The 23249-nt window shown below is 63.2% G+C and overlaps 1 protein-coding gene across 1 annotated transcript in view; it reads right to left on the minus strand.

The window, feature by feature from the left end:
• Positions 1 to 222: 222 nt before the first annotated feature.
• Positions 223 to 23249, minus strand: part of LOC124241088 (lysine-specific demethylase PHF2) — a 28315-nt gene continuing 5288 nt past the window's right edge. Inside the window, exons 4-19 of the mRNA XM_046664655.1 lie at positions 21925 to 22087; positions 20931 to 21018; positions 20339 to 20445; positions 19164 to 19255; positions 17913 to 18002; positions 16388 to 16747; positions 15214 to 15333; positions 14555 to 14673; positions 12847 to 13025; positions 12638 to 12708; positions 11584 to 11744; positions 5916 to 6190; positions 4389 to 4484; positions 3787 to 3896; positions 2789 to 3203; positions 223 to 2077 (exon numbers count right to left, since the gene is read on the minus strand). Of these exons, the coding sequence (XP_046520611.1) occupies positions 1989 to 2077; positions 2789 to 3203; positions 3787 to 3896; positions 4389 to 4484; positions 5916 to 6190; positions 11584 to 11744; positions 12638 to 12708; positions 12847 to 13025; positions 14555 to 14673; positions 15214 to 15333; positions 16388 to 16747; positions 17913 to 18002; positions 19164 to 19255; positions 20339 to 20445; positions 20931 to 21018; positions 21925 to 22087 (2535 nt within the window). The 3' untranslated portion in view covers positions 223 to 1988. The remainder of the gene's footprint in view (positions 2078 to 2788; positions 3204 to 3786; positions 3897 to 4388; positions 4485 to 5915; positions 6191 to 11583; positions 11745 to 12637; positions 12709 to 12846; positions 13026 to 14554; positions 14674 to 15213; positions 15334 to 16387; positions 16748 to 17912; positions 18003 to 19163; positions 19256 to 20338; positions 20446 to 20930; positions 21019 to 21924; positions 22088 to 23249) is intronic.

Consider the following 23249-nt stretch of genomic DNA (forward strand, 5'->3'; position numbering starts at 1 on the left):
GCCTGTGCCTGGCACAACTGCCCCCCGACACCCCGCCCACCGGCCCACAGCGCCTCCCTCCCGCAGCTGAGGACCCCACCGCCCTCACCACTGGGGGAGACGACGGCAGACGAGGCAGAAATGACGCAGACGTGGTTCTGTACAAAACCTGAAATAGTTTTACTCTTTTAAAATTTTGGTCTAAGTTGCCTTAGACCTCATGGACTCGATACAAGAGTAATATGAATTGGGAAATAAAACACTTTAATAGCCACAATAAACTTTGTTAGAAATGTACATGTTGCCAAAATAATAATAATAAAATTAAAAAAATAAAAGAGAGAGCGAGCGAGAGAACAGCCTGATGGCCGGGTTAGACCATATAAATGTTCAACAAGGACGGGAGACCTTCAAACGCCGGGCAGGAAGGTCGGGGCCCCGGGAGCCTCGCCTTCCCAGCCCGGGGCCGCATCCCCCCGACAGGACGAGGGTGGCCAGGCCTGTGCGAAGCTGCCTCTCCTCATGGACAGAACACCCAGGGACGGGCATATAAACAAAGCTCATAAGAAATGTACAAATATAAAAAGCTACAAACATTAATAAATTACAGCATCACAAAACACAGAACACTCCACAAGGTGCTAGTGAAATTACTGTCCCCACCCCTTCGTCAACAAGAGGGAAAGAAAGAGCTGGTATTCAAGTGGAAGATTCCTCTTCAGACGGGTCTGAAACAGATCTCGTGTGTACTGCTTGCTTCTGTAAAGACAGAGATAAGGCTGCACAGACATCACTTGTTTTTCAGGCAATACTTTAGTCCTAAAAGAAATAATCGTAATAATAACCGTAACAATCGAAAGGAAGAAGGAAAAGGAAAAGCATCAGAAACCCAACTGTTCATCATACTCGGCAAAAAACTTGTAGAAATGTTAATGAAGGACTCTATAGAAAGAAATTCCTAAAGATACTTTTACTCTTATAAAAAAAGTTATTTAAAAAGCTATTTACACGCTACATTCTATGAAAAATATGCTTCAGGAAATACATCTAAAATTAAAATACAGGATTGCCTGAGAAACAAATCCAGCCCCTTCGTGTCGATGGGTGGACACATGGTCCAGGAGCCACCATGCACTCGACACCAAACACCAACAGGTGACAAGACAGAAGTGCCTGCCCCTGCATCCTTGGCTGCCCAGCCACCCCACCAGGCCCAGGGCAGGGCGCCTTGGCTGAGAAGTGCTTCTCGGAGTGTAGCTGATGGGGCTGGATGAGGCCCACCCATGTGGCTTAGCCGGAGCCCCCTGGGCCCCACATTGTGGCTGGGCTGGAGCCCTTCCCCAGGGACCCCATGGAGGCTCCCCTGCCCACTAACACTCTGACCCTGCTGCCGGCCCCAGTCGTCCCAAGAAATGCCCCAGGCATTCAGGGCACAACATCCACCATTCGGCCTGCCACCTGCCGGCCAGAGAGCACAGAAGCCCCTCACCTGGCTGGGCCAAATGCTCTCTGGACTTGTCTGAGAATTACTCAGGAAGAGAAGAGGGGCACATGAACACCCCACTTTCTCCTCTTCCTCTCTAGTCTTCTTTGCCTTTTTTTAAGCCTCTGGAGGCTGCCAGCCTATGGCCAGCTCAGACTCTGAGCCTGGTGAGCGTTGGCTCACTCCTTCCTCGAAGGACTTGTGCTCCCAGCAGAGCTGCGGAGGCCCTGCAATCACACCCACACTCTGGAGTGCCTGGAGGCTGTCCTGAAACTGGAATGGTCCTCAAACTGGCAGGGCCGCGTTGCGGGAACTGGTCACTCTAAGCAACTTGAGAAAGGACATGTGTCCGTATCAGCGAGCTCCGCCTGCTGAAGCAACAGGTGCTCATGCGGGGGGGCGTGGTAGCCGGGAGGAGGCCAGGCCCTCCCTGGGGTGAGGCAGCGTGGCCGCCCTCCTCGGGGCTGATGTTCTCGCGGGGCTCCGGGGTCCTGAGCGGAGCAGAAGGGTCCTGGCTCTCCAAACTTTAAAGGAGCAGCTTCCCGTTCCGATGAATTTTCAAAATTTTCCCAAGCCTCTGCTTGGCGGTGGCCATGCCCTTTTTTGTACGTTTTCCTGGGAGCAGAGGTGGAGACACAAAAAGGCCGATGAGCGAAGGGGCAGGAGGAGCCCCGCGCAGGGCGGTCTGCAACCCCTCTGTACGAGGGTCTGCGACGCCCGAGCCCTGGTCTCCACACCCCTGCGAAACGACCAATCGGCGACAAAGCGAGTGGCTCAGAGGCTGCGTGGACTAGGGGGCTGCGGTGGAGGGGCTGCGCTGTGCTGAGTGGGTGGGGACGGGCAGAGGACACAGTACTACAAAGTGAGGGCCCCGCCCCACCTTCTGGCGGCAGGGCACCTGCAGCCACGCCCTGTGTCCAGGGCCAGCTGGGTCTCGCGGCCACGGTGCACACAGATCAGGCGCCTTGGGGGTGACAGTGGGGACACCATGGGACCCCGCCTCCTGTCCCACCCCTAGTTCACACAGAGGAGCCTGGGTCACCCGGGGCCCCTCCCAGCGAACTTTCGGCAAACTGCTGACCACACCCTGACTCCAAGCCGGGCCCCAAAGCCGAGGCCCTGAGGGCCTGAGGGGGCTGGACCTCACTCGGAGGTGACCAGAACCCCCTGGTGGGTAACCCTCGCTCTCTACCCAAGTGGGACCATTTCTTTCACACACTGACGGAGAGCGGGGCCACACGTGCTCAGGGCTTTGGGGGGACAAAGAAGACCTGTCTAGAGGACAGTCTGTGAGTGTAGGCCACTCAGGGCCGGCGGGCACGGTACCTTTGGCAGCAGTGTTGTTGGGGGACGACGCAGAGGGCCGCCTCTGTGTGAGGAAGACCCCGGGGGCCATGGGCTGGGAGGTGCGGCCAGCCTGGGCCCCGGCAAAGGCACCGGCTGCCGTGTACTCATGGTCAGCCAGGCTGCTGCTGTGCGACTCCGGCAGGGGCTCAGGCGAGCTGCCCTCCTGCGAGGCCTGGCTGCTGGCCGTGCTGGTGGAGGCCGGGGTGGTGGAGGCCGGGGTGATGGAGGCCGAGGTGGTGGAGGCCGAGGTGGTGGAAGCCGAGGTGGTAGAGGCCGAGGTGGTGCTGGCCGAGGTGGTAGAGGCCGAGGTGGTGCTGGCAGAGGCAGAGGGGGAGGCGGTGTTGGGAGTCAGCTTCCTTTTGGTGTTTTTTTTCTTCCTGCTTTTCTGTTCCTCCTTTGAACAAAACACGCAGGCATGTTACCTGGCAGGGCTGGCTGGGCCTCAGAGGCTGGGGAGCAGCCTGCATGGCTCGGCCCCCCGGGCAGGAGGCCACTCTGGTAAAGCAGAGCTTGCCGGCGCTGCAGGAGCAGGAAGGGCTGGGACTGCGGGGCTATGCCTGAGCCTCACATCTGGCCACCGTGAGCCCCCCAGAGCAGTGTGGGGGCCTGTGGAGGGACCAACACACCCCGCCGTGAGGTGGGCCGTCCTGGACACAGGGACACACAAATGCGGCACCAGCACTGGCCACGTAGTTGGGCCCCGCTCAATCTGAGTTTACCTAGTGGTGGGTGTAGGACGGACCCCCACCCATCACCCCAACCCCCTGGCACCCGACTCAGCTGCCGTGGGACTTCTGTCCCCATTTGGGCTTCCTCACACCCCATTTGAGGGACTTGGGGGCCTGGAGGAATGGGGTCAGCAACACTCAAATGTTCCCAAGCTTGTGGCAGCCCCCAGCCCGGGTGGTCTGTGCACAGGGCTGGGAAGGAGCAGAGGCGTCTGGGGTGCCTGAGCCCAAGCAGGGACCGCTGCTCACCTGTTGGGACAGCTTGGCCGCAGCGGCTGCCAGCCCGGTCTCGATGGAGGCCACTCTGGTCCCCTCACGCACAGGCCTGTCCTGCCTTGGCACCGACGGGCCGACCCTCGCTGTAGGAGAGAAGGCCAGCCTGCCTCGAGTGCCGCGCCACCCTGCACCCTCCTGGGTGCCCCGATTCCACTGCAGTCTGTCCTCGAGTCCCAGGGACACATTACCACTCGGGGAGGGTCAGCGCAATGACCAAGGGTAGGGGGGTCCCCGTGCCAGCAAGTTGGGAGACAGCAGGCAGGGGTCATGCGGAAGGTGGACAAGGCCCCCACCCCACCAGCTGCCAAGAGGGGGCCCGTGCGAAGGTGGGCCTCCTGGGGCTGCTCACTGAGGAGCCGCTGGCAGAGGCCTGCCCCCGTGGGCCCTGCATGGCCCTCTCGCAGGAGCCAGGATGCCTGCGGGTGAGCTGCACAGGCACCCAGGCTGGGGTCATGGGAGGGAGCCCCAGTCAGGCTCCCGCAGGAAGGGGGCACCCCGTCTGAGCCCCACACAGAGCCAGGGGCCCACGTGGCTCACGTCATGGTGGACAGAGCCCCTCCTGGCCCCCCTGCTACCTGTCGGGCTGTAGGGAGCGTCGTCCGAGCCTTTCCTCTTTTTGGACCGAGACTTGAAGACGGGGCTGTCCTCGTCGGACTCCAGGGAGGGGTAAACTAGGGGACAAGAGAAGAAGAACTGAGCCGCTGGCCAACTGGTGACTGGTGTCCCCGGGCACAGGTGATCCCAGAATCGTCTAGCCCAGGCCCCCCTGAGGTGCAGAGAGGGGCAGGGACCGGCTGGGTGAGAGGCCCCATCCAGCCCCCGGGGTGCCGGCCCAGCCTGGCCACAGCCCCCACTGGTGCCCGGTTCTTCTCAGACCGTCGGGCTCTCTGCTGCCAGCAGAGAAGAGAACTTCTGACGGCCCACAGGCTGCCTGAGCGAGTCTTGGGAGGAGGGAGCCCACATGGCTGCCAGGGGATGTGCCAGGTGCCACCCACCACAGGCTGTGACCTTCACACTCCAGGGCCGGTGGCATCTGAGCCCCAGGACCCACTCCATGCCCTGAGGGAGCCCAGGAACAGAGTCCGCTCTGCTGTCAGTCTGCCTGTCAGACCAGCAGGCTCCACTGCGAGGCCCAATGTGTCCAGCAGACGGGGCAGGGCCAGCCCCACCAAGTGGCCCTCGGACCCTCGGATGGTGCCGTGCCAGCACCCTGCAGCCCACTTGGGAGTGAACAGCGGGCCGGTGCCAGCAGGCTGCACCCTAGGGGACATGCCCAGCAGTGGGCCAGGCATGGAGGGAGCTCCTCGCTCTGAACCCCCCATGCGGCCAAAGGCAGCTCCTCCGGAGCCCTGGAGCCCGGGTGCAGGGCCTATGGTGGGAGGGGTCCCTTCCCCTAGGAGGAGGTCATAGCCATGGCCTAGCCCCCAACCCACTGCCCACCTCAGACACAGTCCCCAGCCACCCTGGGCCTCAGTTTCTCCATCCACACAGAGACAGCCGGGGGATGCGGTCTGAACGCGGCTGTGAGCGTGGAGTGGTGCTGCTGCATGCAGGACGGCCAGACAGGTCCCAGGAGAGCAAGAGGCAGCAGCCTTCCAGCAAGCAATGCCCCTCCCAGGTACACACCGGGGCGTGTGCACATGGGCCAAGACAGCCCACACACCACATTCACAGCAGACGAGTTACAGGCACCAAGAGGCAGAAGCCCCCCGTGTCGTGGATGGAGGCTGGATGAGCAGATGTGGCGTGGACTCCAGGGGGACAGCACTCAGCCAGAAAGGGAAGGGGTGCTGCCACAGGGGGACCCCACAGAGCTCAAGAGGACCAGCCTCCTGCGATTCCATACTTGACACGACATGTCTGGGAGGGGACATCTGGAGGCAGCAGGGACCATGGCTATGGCGGCCAGGGAGGACGGGACTGCCGGCGGCTGTGGGCAGGGCTTCCTCTCAGGTGACGATGGGGGTGCACACCCTCAAATACACAGAGCACCACTGAGCTGCATCCTTTTAAAGGGTGACTTTTAATGTCTGTGAACCTCATCTCATGAAAGGGGCCGGGGAGGAGCCCCCCTCGGCTGCAGAGGTCCCCGCGGTGCTCACCGTAGTCCGAGTCCTTGAAGCAGGCGTCCAGGTGGTCCTGTTCCTCCTCATAGTCGTCCAGGTCCACGCTGCTCTTGGCCGCCCTCTTCAGCAGCCGCTTGCCCGCGCTCTTGCCACCAGCCCCATTCTTCCGGGCGCCGTGGGCCGCCAGGGAGCTGCCCTTGGCCTGGCCGGCGCCCCATGCGGTCTGCAGGCAGGAGTCGGAGGCCTGCAGGTTGGCCATGGACAGCATCCCCTGAATGGCTTCCTGCGTGCTGGGGGAGGCCGGGGGCTGGCTGGAGGCACAGAGAGACAGGACTCAGGCGGCGGCCCACAGCCCACAGCTCACAACACAGCCTGTAGCCCAGGGTTCGCGGCCCGGCATCCTGCCGCCCAGCGCCCAGCAGAGGGGGTGGGGTGGAGGATGGTGGTGGCTGATGACTTCCCCATGGAAATGGCCTGCCGCCCACTCCCCCACTTTCTGCCCACCCCCCCACTCCACAGGGACGGCTGGAGGCCTTGGGACACAGACGGGACGCTAGGATGGGGAAGTGGAGGGAGGGAGGAAGGGCAGAGGGAGAGGGGACCTCTCAGCCCACTCTGTGCTGCTCTCCTGCTGTGAACCCTTGCCCTCAGCCCCAGCCCTGGGCGCCCCTTCTCCTGAACCTTCACGGGCACCCTCCCATCTGGCACCCTGACATGGAGGCAGCACGGCCCTCTCCCTCCCACGACACATGCTCTCCCCAGTGACCCACATCTTCTCTCCATGGCTGCACCTGCACCTGCACCTCGATCTGCACCAACACCCACATCCACATCTACACCCACACCTGCACCTGCACTCACGCCCACATCTACACCCACACCTGCACCTGCACTCACGCCCACATCTACACCTGCACCTGCACTCACGCCCACATCTACACCTGCACCTGCACCTGCACTCACGCCCGCATCTGCACCCACACCTGCACCCACACCTGCACCCACACCTGCACCCATACCGGCACTTGCACATACACCTGCATCTACATCTACACCTACTCTGCACCTACACCTGTAACTCACCTGGTGGCCACAGACACACTCAGGTCAGCCTGGTGTAGACCCTCCTAGCCCCTGATACCCAGGCTGAAACAAGGCTACTTCTTGAGGTCGAGGCCACCTTTCGGTCCGCTGACCCCACACCCCGCCGCTGTCCAGCTCTGGGCAGTGCTGACCCCTGCACCTGGCCTGTGCTTTCCTGGCCACGTCCTTGGCCCCTGCCCTACACCTGTGCCCCTGCTCCCTCCTCGTAGCTACACTGTCCCCTCCCTCCACAAGGACCTGCTCTGGCTTCCAAAACACCCAGTGCAGCCTGTGCCACTGCCCGACTCTGTGTTCTCTGTGCCGCAGCCTGGGCTCTGGGAGGGTGGGCAGTGGCACCTCCCCACACAGAGTGGGGTCCAGACGCTGCTGGGTGGGAGGCTCCTCCTGGCTGAGTTCTGGGTTCCTCCAGCAGTGCTGGTGCCCTCCTTGTTCCTGTGGATCCTCCCACAGGGTCCTCAGGGGACCTGTTCTGTTCCACGCCCCCTGGGCCCACTTTCCTGCCCCCAGCCTGCCCCTGCCCAGCCCACACCTCCTGCAGCCAAGACCCATCAACCTGTCCGTGCGCCAGAATCACCACGGCAGCTTGAGGAACACCGACGCCCAGGCCTGCCTGGAGCTCGGGACCGGCCTGGCTCCAGGTGTCCCTGTGCGGCCAGAACGGAGGGTCCCACCCTGGTCCCCCCAGCCCTCCTCACAAGGCAGCTGACGCCCAGGCCGGCAGCTCCCAGTGGGCCTGCTCAGCCTGCGTCTCCCTTCGGGGGCCATTTCGTGTCCTCACCCTTGCCCACCACCCTAGGCTTTGGGCCACCAGGGACAGGACGGCTCACCCCGGACAGGACAGCCCAGCCGGGCTGCGGGAGCCGGCCACACCTCCTGTTGCATCAAGTGCTCCAGGGCTGACCTCCCTCCACTCCCTGGGACCCTGGGGGGCAGGGCCAGGAGCCAGGCGTGGGGTGGGGGGAGCATGGCCCCGCTTAGCCCACCTCCCCCATCACAGACGCAAGAGACCCGGGAAGAGGCAGCAGAGGTCGGGCCCTGCGCTTCTGACATGTTGGCCCCTCTTGCCTGCCCCGTGTGCCCCCAGAAGACGGACTTGACCTCGGGGCTGCTGTAACAGAGGTACACCTGGAAGTGCCCCGGGGGCTCTGTGTTCTGCTCTTAGGCAGCCTCCCCCGCCCCCAGCCCCACTTGAGTGTTTGAAGCACATTTAGTAAGATCATTAACACGAGAAGGCAGCACGAGACCCTGCTCAGAAACAAGGTTCCCAAGACTGTGGCCGGGGCGGGACGGGGAGCGGGAGTTGGCCCGGGGACGCAGACTCAGAGGGACCCCTGGCTGCCCCGGGGGCCACTGAGGCAAGTCTGGACCAAAGCCATCCTGCAAGGGGCACCACTAGGCTCCAGCAGGGGCTCAGCCCTGAGCCGGCGGGGAGGGGGTCGACAAGTGGGTGCCTCTCTGGGCAGCCATCCACAGGGCCACTTCCCTGCCTCCAAGACACGCCAGACCTCTGTGTTCAGAGGTTTCACTGCAGCCCGACAACAGGACTGCCGTTCCAAGGCCGCAACCACCGGGAAATCAAGTACGTCAGACACCCTGGAGAGTCGGTCCCCATAATGGGCCCTCCGCCCGCCCCAGTGCCCGGCCCACCCTATCCACGCCCAGGGGCAAAGGGCTGCCCAGACCCAGCCAAGAGTGCATGGCATTTGGCAGCCACAGTGTCATGGCTGCACCGTTGTCACCAATGCTCCTGAGCAAGGACAGAATCGACCCAGCAGGGGAACCAGCAAGGCCCACAGAGGGCCCTCCACCTTGCACAGGCCCCTGGGGCCCGATGCAGCCCAGCCCAGCCCAGCCCAGTCCCCGCCCTGAAGGTCTCGTGGCCCCTCACGCAGCCTCACGGCGGGACAGGACCGGAAGGGCAGGGGCCAGGACACCCACTGCGAGTGTCCCCCGGGAGGCCACGCCCACCCGCCTGGGCCATCGGGACCTTGTGGTCCCAGCCCAGCTTGGCTGCAACCCAAGGAGGGCTGCGGAGCCCAGGGCCACACGCCCGCCCCAGCCCCCCGCCTGTCCACGTGTGGCCGACAAATTAGGGAGCAAAGTCTAACCAGCGCGCATGGAAAATAATACCTTAATCCTCCAATTATCATACCAAAATCCTCTGCTTTCCCCCCAGCGGCAAACACCAAGTAAACCATCCACAAGAAATTAACATATTTTCCTCCGTTTCTTCAGCTGTTTTTTCCCAAACAGTGAATACTTAGAACAGAGCAAGTGGACCATCAAAAGCTGACCGACGCTCCAAATGGGAGACTTGGGAGAAGAACCGCCTGTGGTGGGCTGGGGGGCCGGCCCGGCGGACACGCGTGCACGTGTGCAGGCGTGTGCAAGGGCACACGTGTGCCTCAGAGTGGTCAGAGCATCTGCACCCCGGCTGCCCTCCTCTCGGGGTGCCTCTCCCTGGACCTTGCGGGGGTCCCAGGGCGTCTCGGGCTCCTCTCCGAGGTCTGAGCATCAACCGGTCACTGAGGCGCTGGCCCCAAGGGTGCGGAGCCGGCCCCGGGCATCAGCACCTCAGAGGGGAGGAGCCTCAGGCCAGGGTCCCGACCAGGCCAAGGCCACAGGGCATCTCTGCAGTGAGGGGTTAGGTTTGCACCAGTACTGAGAGAGAACACCGGATCCCGCAGGCCGTCTGCGCCTCGGAGAGTCGTGGACCCTGCAGCCACTCCACCCCCGAGAGGAAACGCCCGCACCGTCCGCACCAGTACACTGCACGCGAGACGGTAACTCGTGGAAGACAAGACGGCTGTGTGGCCCAGCGAGAGCCCCCTCTGACCAAGCCTGGACCCGCCTCTGGGGCCCTCTGTCCATCTGTCCAAGACCGGCCTGACATGCGGCCTCTGTAGGCCCACGCAGCCCTGGGACCTCAATTCTGGAAACACAGACTTGGAGGCAGAGGGGGCCGAGCAGAGTGCAGGTCTGGGGTCCAAGTGGGCAGCCAGAAGGCCGGGTGGGCCCTGTCGTCCTCAGGGCAAGCCACTCCGGCCTGGACATCACCATCCAGCACAGTCACCCTTCCAGGACCCCCACGCTCGGCTTCCGTTAGGCAGACAGAGTCTAGTCCTGCCTCTGCCACCTCCTTGCAGTGTGGCCCTGAGCAAGCTGCCCAAGCTCTCTGAGCCTCAGTTTCCCCATCCACATGGTGGGAATCTCATGTCTTGAGGTCCAGGAGGGGAGCCACCCTGCCCACCCCTGGTGGCTCAGGTCCCAGCGCAGGGAGGCCACGGGACACAAAGGCCCCACCCCTTGGTTACCTGTCAGTGGTACTGGTGGAGATTCCACATGAAAAAACATGGCCGCATGCTTAAACCCAAAATTTAACTGGGATTGAGAGAGAATCTAAGTGGGACCATCACGGGAGAAATGAGGCCCAGCCCGTCAGCCAACGTAAAGCCCAGAGGGGACGAATCCGTCTCTCTCGGGTCAGAGAACTGGGGTTGGTGGACCCGGCAGGGAGAGCCGCCAGGCCCAGCCGAGCAGACACATGTCCTCGGCCACCTGCCCGCCCACCTAGAATCCTGGCGCCTCCAGAAAAAGACCAGCACCTACACCCACAGTGAGTGGGCTCCCGACCCACCTGGACAGGCCACGCATCTGTCACACAAAGTCACAGTGCTGTGCTCTCCACCCTCTAGGCACCCTGAACGTGGTCAGGCCAGAGCTGGACACCAAGTGGTCCACGTGTGGTCAGACAGACTCATGGTGGGCCAAGACCCATCACCTCCCCCAAACTGGGCCCACAACCTCTATTAATATAACCTGTGGTGAAATCACAGGGTATGGGGACTGTCTGTCAATCCCTGCACTGGGTGGGCCCTGAGCTTGCAGCAATCGAAGTCTGTGCCCCTCTCAGGCTGCTGCTGGCTCCTGTGGTTGGGCTGTGAATCCACGTCTTGACACAAAGCTACTTGGGGCTTTACAAGGACAGTCTAGCTTGGTTCCCACGTGCCCCCAGTGGGTGTGGCGATCCGGAACCTGGTCAAGCTCTGAAACCACTGCCTCCCTTGCCGCAGGGAGAGGTCCCTGCAGGAAAGCCAGCCTTGGGGTCCCAGAGAGGCTCGTCAAAGGCCCCTGATTCAGACGCCGGACACAGGACCTGGAATTGTTCTTATGCTCCTTTTATGACATTCGGGAAGTGACACGACACAGATGCTGGACATCCCAGGCCGAAGCAGCCCCAACACCACCAGGTGCCCAATGCAGCACTGTTTTGCGCAAGGGCCCCCAGGTGCGGCAGCCCCTCCGGCCACGGTGTCCCTTGGAATTGCTCCTCAGCCGCCTCCCTGTCCAGGCACCAGGAGGAGCACCTGTCCTCAGGGTGCTGTGCCTCGCTCGGGAGCTCCGCTGACACACGGCACCCGCATGGCCAGCCCTGACGTGGCTCTCTGGCTGCTGGCGCCAGCCCTGCTGGGCAAGGGTCCTGCTCTGGCCGCCCAGCCTCTGGGACGTGGGGCCTCGGAGCCCCCTGCGCGCAAACCACCACGGCCACAGTGCCTGCTGCGTGAGCACCCGCTTGCTCAGCCCACGGGCGCCCGCCTACCTGCTGGGGTTGTAGTCGAGCGCGCCCACCTCCTCGCTGGCCTGCAGCAGGTCCAGGATGCCCGCGGCCGAGCCCCCACCGTCCTTCTTCACCTTGGCGTTGCGGGCGGGCTTCGTGTCCGTGTCGATGCGCAGTGAGCCCTCGTCAGAGGAGTCGTCGCTCTGCTGCGGGGACAGGGCAGCCATCAGGGAGTGGCCGGGGCACAGGGGCTCCCGTTTCCCTTCCCAGAGAGAAGGTGACAGAAGCTTTTAAAGAGCTCACCTGGTGGGAGCGCACGCCTCGGGGCCGCTGGCCAGACACACCCGGCAGCGGTAGGGCCTAGGTGCCAAGCTCTCCACCGGGGTGGAGGAGCCACTCCCGCCACCCTCACCGCAACCCCCGACCCCGTCGCAAGGGCGGAGCTGTCCCCACACCCTGCACGGTCCCACAGAGGAGCGCTGGCTCACAGGACTGCATACGAGGACCCAGCACTGAGCAGATACAGGAGGGGCCGGTGTGCAGATGGGGAGCAGGCAGGAGAGTGTGCCCACACAGGAGGGACCCCAGGGAGCCCCAACAGGCAGCTCTATGGGGACGCCCAAGGTAGAGTGTGACCCAGAGGGGAACCCTGGCCTCCTTGGTGACGGCCGCCACGCCCTGGGTTGAATGTGGCTTTAGACGTCATCTAACTTCACACCCACACCTTAGTGTAGGACCCTCAGCAGGCTGGGCCACAACCCCATGCCCCTGTCATCAGGCATCAGATGAGTCTTCACAGCAGGTCCAGCTAGGAGGAGCAGCTCCAGAGGCCCCCCACCCGCAGAGACCCACAGACCCTCCATGCACCCACAACTGCCGTCCCTCTCGCGCGGAGCACCAGGGCTCACGATCCCACATCCAGAGCCCAGCCTGGCTCCCCACGAAGACACCCAAGGAAAGGGTAGGCCACGAGGACGCCCCTCCTGCCCCCCACGCAGAAAGCCCGGTCAGAGACGCTCCACCAAGCAGCGTGCGGCCACAGCCCTGAGGACAGCCAGGGTCCGGGACAGACCCTCGCTCGCCCCAGAGCACTCACCTTGTACAGCGCAGAGTCCAGCTTCGGCTTCGTGACGGGTGTGGGCAGCGCCTCCTTCTTGTCCAGTAAGACTGGAAGCAGAGCAGACAGGCGTCCCGCAGTGGCTTTGGGAGGAGCGGCGCCCGGCCGGCCACACCTGATGCCCACCGCGCACGCCCAAGATGGCCCTTTTGGGGCTGGGCCTGCCCCTCTCACGTCCCCCCACTCACAGGACAAGTCCCTCTTGGGGGCATTCTTCTTCCTCCGGATGGGAAACTCGTCGATCTTGAGCTCCCCGTCGTCCGACACGTACTCGTACTCGTCCCGCACGGGCTGCGGCTTGTCCTCCTTGAAGTTCTGCAAAGCCCCGAACACCCCCGGGCTCGGCTGCGGCTTGAGGGCCTTGGAGCTGGGGCGGCAGAAGCAGCCGGTCAGTGGGCGTCCACACGGCCTGGCCAGTGGCCCCAGCACGCCGCATGGGCCTCAAAGGACCAGCAGCCAAGCTGGAGGCCTCCCCGCCCCGGGCCTCCTCCTGATGCCGGCCCGTCCTGAGCGCCGCCTCAGCCCTCCCCCTGCCAGCCCCTGGACACGCATGGCCGGCCCACAGCCTGCTCTGGGCCTCACACGAGCTCAGAGCCAGGTGGGGCCGGCGCCAACCAGCCGAGGCTTTCTGCAGAGCTATTCTGGAAAAATAAATTCAGGGCCTTGGTGTAGACGCAATGGTCTAAAAATCATCATTGAGCTCGTCTCCCTCCAGGGCAGGCAGGACTCCCGCAGACGGGGAGAGCCCGCCACGCTCCACCTCCCCACCCCCGTCACCCCCCCTACACCCCAGTCAGCGCAGGCCGGGTGCTTGGCAGGGGTCAGTGGGCCAGGGCGGGACGTCTGCAATTCTCAAGGAGGACAGCTCCGAGTCACAGCGGAAACTTAGAGGACGGCCGCGGGCAGCCCTGCCAGGTGTGGGCACGAGCTATGTCACGCCTCACGCACACGACACACATGTGTACATGCACACACACACACACCACATTCATGCACACACACACGACACACGTGTACATGCACACACACCACATTCATGCACACATGTACACACACGCACGCAACACACATGTGTACATGCACACAGACACACACCACATTCATGCACACATGTACACACACGACACACATGTGTACATGCACAGACACCACATTCATGCACACATGTACACACACGCGACACACGTGTGCATGCACACATGCACACGGCACACATGTGTACATGCACACACCACATTCGTGCACACATGTGGACATGCACACACCACATTCATGCACACATGTACACACATGTGGACATGCACACACCACATTCATGCACACATGTACACACACGCACACGACACACATGTGTACATGCACACAGACACACACTACATTCATGCACACATGTACACACACACACACACACAGCCCTGCACACACACAGGTGCGACACAATTATAGAGTCGTGTCTGCCTTCCTCTCCTCCATGTCTGACTCTCTATAGCACGTCGGTCGTGGAGTTAATGCTGTGTAAAAGGTCCTGGGACGCAGCCGCTGAGCTCCCGATAAACCAAGGACATGCTCAGGGCCATGCAGTCAGGACCCCGGGGGCTGCAGGCCAGTCCCATCCCCCGGCTGGCTGAGTGGCCTCGGCACATGCTCTCGGGAGGAAGGCGCCCACCCGTCAGGCTCTGCATGGACACCAGACACTCGTCCGCTCTGTTTCTCCACCACCTGGAAGTGGCCTTCTCCTCCCATCTCGCAGATGAGGAAACTGAGGCCCATGGCAGAAAGGCAGTCCCATTCCCTCTGGGACATGCTGCTTACCGCCTCAGGGTGCCCATTCCGGACTCTGGACTCAGCCAGCAACCCAGCAAGCACCAGCCCCTCCTGGCATGAACATGCACGTACCCCAGGAGTTTCTTGTTGGAGAAGGAAAACGAGAACTTGGTGTCCTTGTTCCCTGACAGAGGAGACTTCTCCAACTTCTGCTCTTCCTCCATCTTCAGCAGGGAGTCGGGTTTGCTGTTCTGAAAAGCCAACCCAGGACCGTCCTTGAGCCCCATGCAGGCGGTCAGTGGGCAGAGGCGGCAGGACCGACCCCCTCTGGCCACATCCACCTGGACACTCACGCTCACTGAAGCCCCGACCTGCAGGCCCGGCCTGGGACAGTGCCCGGCTCCAGGGAGTGTGAGCTCCAACATGGGCCCGGCCACGAAGAGCAACGCCACCCGTCAACTCAGAGGGCAACGCGCTCAGCCTCTTAGGCGGGGTGCACCCAAGGCAACCCCTCAGAAGGCGGCCCCCGGAGGCCACACGTGGAGGACCAGACCCTCACAGAACTTCACAGCACTGCCCAGCTGGGGACAGGCAGACACACGCCTGCACACACCCCACAAACACGCACACGCAGCCACACAGGTGTGCACCTCCACTCATGCCACCAAGCCCACATGCACCCAGTATACCTCATCTCATGAAGGCAGCCCTCCCTGAGGGTGGGTTCATGCACCTCACGCACGCACACATACGCACACACACGCACACACATGCACACGCACACATCTCACCTTGTACTTCCACTTGGCCTCCGACTTGCTCTTAGTTTGCTCTCGGATTTCTAGCCTCTCCACGTCGTTCTGTGTGCTGATCACCTCCTTGTTGGGCACACTCAGGACGCTCTTTGTAGCCTAGAACACAGCAGCTGTGACCCAGCAGCAAAAATGGGAGGGCAGCAGGGTACCCTCAGGCTACAGCACAAGAGCAAGAGCCCACAGCACAGAGCTCCTGCCTCCAGCTGACCCACATACAGAAGCTCATCCACCCAGCCGACCACCCGTTCACCCATTCCATCCTTCCATCATCACCCATCCATCCATCTATGCATCACCCACCCATCTACCCACCCATCCTTCCATCATCACTCATCCATCCACCCATCCATTCATTCCACCCATCCACCACCCATTCATCCATCCACCCACCCATCCATCCACCACCCATTCATTATATCCACCCACCCATCCATCCATCTACCCACTCACCCACCCATCCATGAACCCACACACCCATCCATCCCCCCACCAATCCACCCTGCCTCCCCGGCTCCTTCCTTCCATTCATCCATCTATTCATTCATTCATCTACCCTCTTTGCCTTAAGGAAGAGAAAACCAATGTGCCCCACTGTAGCCCTGTGACATTGGCCTTAGCAGTTGCCAATCCCCTGCAAAGTGGGTAATCCTCTCCCACTAGCAGGAAATCACTTAAGGAAGCCTGGTCTCAGGGGCTTGTGGTCCCTAAAGCCCATACCTAAGACCCTGTGGTCACAGGTCACACTGGTGGTCCTCAGGGCCAGCCCCACCTCTGTCACTGCCTTTAGGGGCTCGCGCTGCCCTGGGCAAGCCTACTGTGCCCTGCCCCTCTCCTGTTCCAACCCCCCCGCCCTCCACTGGCCCATCTTCAGGTCTCATCCAATGCCTGGGCCCCAGAAGACTTAGCCAACTCTTCCCCTTGGGTGACCCTCTGTGATGCCACCCTGTTCCAGCACAGACTCACTGCTGCCTTCATCATAAAGGTCTCTCCTCAGCTGCCTGCAAGCCGAGCTTGCTGAGGCAGAGCCCACCACACCACCCTGGGTCTCGAGGATGACGAGGACATGGCGGCCCCAGTCCACCCCACAGGCCCAGCCCCCCGCAGCGCCCACAGGCCCCCAACCATGGGCAGGGAAGGCAAGGCCACCCACCTTGCCCTTCTTGGGCGGCTCGATCTTGGTCAGTGCCTCCTTGGTGTGGGCCTCCAGCAGGTCCAGGTTGGGGATGGTGGGGGAGGCGGCCCCCCTGCACTTCTTCCCTTTCTTCTTGCCCCCGTCCTTGAGCTTCAGTGACTTGGGGGGCTTCGGGGGCTTGGGGGGCTTGGGGACTTTGGATGGCTTGGGCATCTTCACGGCTTTGGGAGTCTTCTTTTTGGACATTTTCTCCAGGAAGGACCGAGGAGGGCTGGCCTCAATGGGGGATGGGGGCTCCTCCTTCTCCCGGTCCCCAAAACAGACCTCATCTGAGGAGACGGCAGTGGTCACTTCAGGTCGGGCAGCCTTGGAGGCAGTCTGGGGGGAGGAGGGGGACGCGTGACCAACCACCACCTCCCAGGAGGGTCTCACCGCCCCAGGCTGTGGGAGACTCTCAAGCAGAAAAGCAGTGTCCCTCTACACCATGTGACATGGGCACATCCACCTACACCGAGTGACACGGGCACATCCCTCTACACCGAGTGACACGGGCACATCCACCTACACCGAGTGACACAGGCACACCCGTCCACAGCGTCCGTGACACTCGCACACCCATCCACACCATCCCTGTGAAACAGGCATACCCATCTACACCGTCCCTGTGACCCGCACACACCCGTCCACACCGTCCCTGGGACACACACACACCTGTCCACACCATCCCTGTGACATGCTCACACCGTCCACACCGTCCCTGGGACACTCTCACATCCATCCACACCGTCCCTGGGACATTCTCACATCTATCCACACCGTCCCTGGGACATTCTCACACCTGTCCACACTGTCCCTGGGACACTCTCACATCCATCCACATCGTCCCTGGAGCATGCTCACACCCGTCCACACCGTCCCTGGGACACTCTCACATCCATCCACACCGTCCCTGGAGCACGCTCATACCTGTCCACACCGTCCCTGGGACACTCTCAAATCTGTCCACACCGTCCCTGGAGCACGCTCACACCTGTCCACACCGTCCCTGGAGCACGCTCACACCTGTCCACACTGTCCCTGGGGCACGCTCACACCTGTCCACACTGTCCCTGGGGCACGCTCACATCCATCTACACCATCTGTGTGACGGTGTCACACGGCAGCATCAGCCCCTGACCCTCCCCGCCTTGATGGGGACGGCTGGCCCACCCTGAGGCACAGAGGGCTGAGAGCTGTAAAGGCTTGCTCAAACAGCGTCTCGAGGGGCTGAAGTCCTCTCCCCCCAGAGTCCCCTGATCGCGGGCAGCTGCGGAGGAGCCCCCGGCTATCTCCACCCACTGTGCTCCTGCCAGGAGACCGCTGGCCGGCCACAGGGGCCTGGGCACCAGAGCCCCATCATGTAGGCGGGCCTGCCCTACGGGCTGGGCCATCTGGGACATGGCTGTCCTCGGCGGGCAGCTCTGGGGAGGGCCAGGGAAGACGGGCAGAGCCTCCCTCAGCTGGGCTCAGTGGCCCTGGGTCATCGGCCCAGGGCCAGCCCCACCTCGCTGAGCCGGATCTCCTTGGCGAGGTCTTTGATGAGCTGCGAGGGCTTGAAGTGCTCCGGAAGCTCGTCCTCATGCTCCGCCAAAGCCTGCAGGACAGCCAGGCACAGGTCAGCGGTCAGCCGCGCGTGTGGGCCACACCTGCCTCCACCCCTGCCCACACTGGGCCCCATGCAGGCTCAGCCTCAGGGGCCCCTGACTCCCACTGTCCGTCCCTCCAGGCCGTGCCCCACCTCCCACATCACCGCTCAGACAGGCGTGAGGGCAGGGGCTGCCATGGCGTGGACTGGTCACGCGGGTCTGGGAGGAGTTAGTCTACGCGGGCCAGACACAGCCCCAAGGAGGAGGCCCTGCTGTGACCCCACTCCACAGGTGGAGAAACCGAGTCCTGGAGAGAGCAAGGTGCCCGGGGCCACCACCAGCTGTGGAGTGGATGTGGGCCGTCCGTCCTTCCTGGCCACACAGCTGAAGTGAGGCGAGAGGGACCCCCCGTACCACTCCAGGCCTGGGAGCCAGAGGAGACGAGGCCGCAGGAAGGCCCTCGGAGGGCACCGGCCGCCCACCCCGCCCAGTCCGCCTGTGAGAGCAGCAGGAAGTGCACAGGGGCCCCTCCTGGCCTCCCGCTAAGGCCTCCCGCAGCCTGTGGGGCCTGCTCGGACTGCGCTGGCTCCCCCGACTGGGAGGAGCCCCCAGGTGGGGACACTGCCCCAGAGGGCGCCTGAGACTGACAGGACCCCCTCCTCTCTGTACAACGAACTAGACAAGATGCCCAGGGGAGTCGAAGTCACTTCTCCAGGGCCTCCATTAGGAGATGCGGCTGAGGTTTGGGCACCAGTGAGGGGGCTAACACTCTACTGTGGGGCGCGGGGGGCCAGGGGAAAGGACCGCCCACATCACAGAGCCAAGTCAGCCTCTGAGCTGACACCTGGGCCACCTGGAGGGCCGAGAGGGCGTGCCAGCACTCCTGTCCGACCCAGCGCCTGGTCACCTGGGCCGTGGCTGCCCCAGGCCCTCCCTGCCCCCGTGCTCCTGGGCTGACGCAGCCCCATCTCCACCGCCCACCTTCCTCCCACTGGCTCTCCCAGCCCCCATCCCTCAGGCCAGGCCCCCGGGTGGAGGGCTCCCTCCTGACCTGGGCAGGTGCACCCACCGCTCTTCACACTCCTCCCCACTGAAGGCGGGATGAACCCTGGGGACGGATGGCCCCACCTGCCACCCCCCTACCCTACCCTGTCCGGCACACCCCTTACCTGCTTTTTTGTCCATGACCTGAAAGCACCATTGAGAATTTTCGCTCCCTGGACTAGGTGAGGGGGCAGCTGCTTCCCGGATTTGTGAGAACCTGGGGGACACGCAGGGGTTCACTCAGGGGGCGCCCGCCCGCCTCACCTGCCACCCCCAAGATGCCCAGTGGGGCCATCAGGGCTGACCTCCCAGAGCCTCCACCCGGCCCCACCTGCCCAACTGCCAACGGTTTCTCTTGGAACCCGGGGGGCGCCCTGCAAGGGGCAGGACTGGCCCTCCCACCGTCCACCCGTCAGGTCCCTCACCCAGGCGGCCCAGCGCCCCCTCCCCTGGTCCCCTGCCCGTCTAGGCAAAAGGCCACAGTTGCACCCCACACCAAGCGTCCCAGCGCTTTCTGATACCCACCCTCACGTCGCCCTGCACGGCTCAGGGACACCAGCAGTGGGTCTGGTTCCTGCTGGGGCAGCCCAGGGCAGGTATCGCCTCAAACATGCCCTTGGGGGTGGGGACCAACTCCACAGAAAAGGGATAGAGCGTCCCCCTCTTCCCACCAGAGAGCTCACTCCAGCTCTGACGTGCCAGGAAACTGTCTGCCTGGCCCATGCTGTTCCCTGGGTCCCTGTGGCCCGCCCGTCCCATCAGCCTCCACAGAGCAGGGTCCGAGGCAGAGGCTGGGTGCCCCCCACAGCCCCATCAGTCAGCAGTTGTCCCAGCTTGAGCCATCAGCCAGCCCCAGGGTATGGCTCTGCCCACGCTGCCCCCAGGACAAGGCCTCCAGGGCAGGGCCCTCCCTCCGCCAGGGGGGAGCTCAGGCTCGAGTCTGGGGAATGAGGGACGAATTTCAGTGAAATTTGGCTGGCTGGGGTGATGGACGGTTTCCCCCTCTCCTCTGGAACTAGAGCCAATGGGCAGAGGGGCCTGAGAAGGCGTTCCCTGGTAGCTCTGCTTGGAGCACGACAAGCGGCTTCCGGAAGAGCATTGCTGAGAAGGGAGACACCACAAAAGCAGGCGCCCCGCAGTTCCCTCCTGCCGCTGACCTGAGCAGGCGGGCGGCCGCCCGGAGCCACACGCCGAGCCCAAGGCAGGGCCTGAGACGGAGGATGGCTGGATCCACAGAGGGCAGGAACCCACCTGCCCAGAGCCAAGCCCACCCTGTGTCCCCGAGCTCCGCATGCCGTACCTTTGAAGGCCTCCAGCAGGTGCTTCCCCATGTACCAGCAGGCTGTTTCGAAGTTGGGAAACTGAGTCAGGCTGCCCAGTTTCAACCTTCTTTCCACCTCGTACGCTCTAGAAGCCACAGCAAAGAACTGTTCAGGGCACAGAGCCCTGAGCAGGTGACGCCAAAGGCAGGTGAACCAAAGGCAGGTGGGTTCATGCCACAGCCAGAGGCCACGACAGGCCGCAGCGAGGTCACAGCCACTCAGCCTCCAGACCAGGGGACCACATCAGGACGAGAGCCCTGCGTGGGGTGAGCCCAGGGCCGCAGCTCCCAGAACCCTGGGTCACTGTCCAAGGAGGAGGCAGCTCAGCCTTTGGATTCACCCCAAACCCCCCACGGGCCGCAGCGGCTGTCCAGTGACCAGGCGCCTCGGGGGCCCTGGTAAGGTCTCAGTCCACTTCCTCCTTCCTCCCACACACATGGGGGCCGGACCAGGCAAACAGTCATGCCCAGGGCCGCCCACAGGCTGGGCCCAGCCGGACTCAGGGGAGGTGCCATTACAGTGGTGGTGGGGACCCTGCTGGTGGAGCCCGGGGTTCAGGCGCAGCCCTACCTCATCTGCATCTCCACGCTCAGGCTGTGGAGGAAATGTCCCGCGAAGGCCAGGCAGTCCACGGGTGTGAGTGTGGCGTAAATCCAGCCTGGGGGAGACGGCACGGCTAGGCCTCCACGGGGTTCTCATCCCGCTCTCCACCAACGTGGCCTCTGGCTCCTGCCGGCCAGTCCTCAGTGCCCCTGTCCACCCGGGGCTCCTGGAAGGAGCTTGGCCCTGGCCCTCGTGTTGGTGGGGGGGGGGCGCTCCAGGGAGGAGAGACCAGGTCCGAGCTGGCCCAGTCTGTTTAACGCAGCCCCACACAGTGCAGACTGGGAAACCGAGGCCCCAGGGCTGAGGAGACTTGCTCAGACCCATCCCAGGGTCAGCTTGCCCAGCACCCCCGAGCTCCCCATGCAGGTGCACACCCCCAGAGAGGCAGGCGGCCCTCATCGCCCTCCGAGGCAGGCCTGGGCCAGGTTGCAGAAGTAACCGACTCGGGAGGCCAGGGGAGGGACTCAGAGGCACAAACAGACGGACATGGGGCCTCCGCACACAACGAGATCTGAACAGAACTGGCCGTCTGCTCACAATAAGGAATGGCTAACTGTGCGTTTCTAGGGCGTGACGACAGTGGTGTGAGTGTGTTATTTTTAAAAGGGAGCCTCCCAGAGGTGGCAGAGTGTCTGTGGGTGTGATGTCTGCGAGGGGTTCGTCTGCTTGTTCATGCTTCCCCTTCTGCAGACGCTTGACATGGCAAGACCAGCACACACCGCCTGACCATGTGGCCCAGCTCTCAGGACCTGCTCTCAGGGCCACGCAACCCCACGCCCCCGGCCCGGCCTCCGTGAACACAGCCAGGCAGGAAGCTATGGGGGCTCACGACCCAGAGGTGGCCCCAGAGGTGACCGCAGAGTAGCATGGGCCCCAGGGCAAAGCAGGGACAGCCAGGGTGCACACCCCAGGGCAGACACGGGAGACCCCAGGGGCGGGCGCGGTCGGAGACAGAGCTCACCGGAGGGGATGAAGAGCGTCTGGCCCTGCTTGAGGGTACACTTGTAGCATTTGTCCACCTGGTCGGCAAAGAACATCTCGCTGTGGTTGGAGGCCGACTGCCAGCGCTCATAAAGGGAGATGTTGGCGGAAGCCGGCTTGATGAGATAAAAGATCTTCTCCCCCTGCCAACGAGAGGCCACTGGCAGAGCCCGCCACGTGCCAGGGACGCCGAAGGGCACAGAGCCCACCACATCCCGGGGACAATGAGGGGCGCAAAGCCAGCCACGTCCCGGGGACGCTGAGGGGCACAGAGCCCATCATGTGCCAGGGACACTGAGGGGCACAGAGGGGCCATGTCCTGGGGTTGCCAAGGGGCACAGAGCCTACCACATCCCAGGGACACTGGGGATCCTGGTGATGGGTTCTGGCTTGAACACCATACCGCCCAGGCCACCGTTCCTCCCCAAAGCGGGGCCACCTGTGCCTTGCAGCCGAGAAGTCTGCATGTTGGGAAGGTCTGGGGACAGGAACCCCAGCGTGGTCGGGCCACCCCCACCCAAATGCCACGTCTCTGCAGCACGGCGGATTGCTGTGGCCGCTCTGAGGAGCGACAGGAAAGCTCTGGTCACGGGAGGGCTTGGTCCCGGCAGAGATGGAACGATGTCCCCTCCAGCCCCCGGCCCGCCCTGGACCAGAGAGCCGCAGAGGCCCTCGCGCCCCAGGGATAGACGGCCAAGCGGGATTTGCTCAGGGCCTTGCAGGGTCAGGAGCCGAGCTGCCCACCACACTTGGCTCCGGCAGGTCTGGGGAGGCCGGGGCGGCTGGGCCGAGGCCTGTGGGCCCCCTTTCTTGCCTGTCTTCAAGTCTCCCTTTTCTTTGGCTTTCCCTCTGCCCCAGCCTGGGGCCCCCAACAGCCCCCTGCCGCTCGGATAGCCCCACAGCGCTGCCCCCCCCCCCCAGCCCGCCCCTCACACTCCAGTGCGGAGCCCAGGGGGGCACGCTCCCTCATGCCCTCTTCCAGGAAGTCTCCCCAGCACTGCTCTCCCTTCCAGACACAAGCAGACACTGAGCCCTTTGCCACCACTCCAGTGGGCGCCCCCTGACTGCTTCACGAGCCTCAGTCTTGAGAAAAAAGCCACACAGCGGTGCTGCTCTGGGCCCGAGGTGCACCTGCCCCCACGCCTCCCGAGGGCCACACATCTGTGTCCCTCCTGTGCAGAAATGTCCGGTCCCTCGTGCCCCGGGTGCTGGCACTGTTAGGGCTGGTGGGGACTGCAGGTGGTCCTGCATGCCAACTGCAGCCTGGTCAAGGGGGGGGGGGGGGGGCCCCCAAGGCCCACGTGG

This window comes from Equus quagga, chromosome 6 (genome assembly GCF_021613505.1).
Source record: "Equus quagga isolate Etosha38 chromosome 6, UCLA_HA_Equagga_1.0, whole genome shotgun sequence".
Classification (NCBI taxonomy): Eukaryota; Metazoa; Chordata; class Mammalia; order Perissodactyla; family Equidae; genus Equus; species Equus quagga.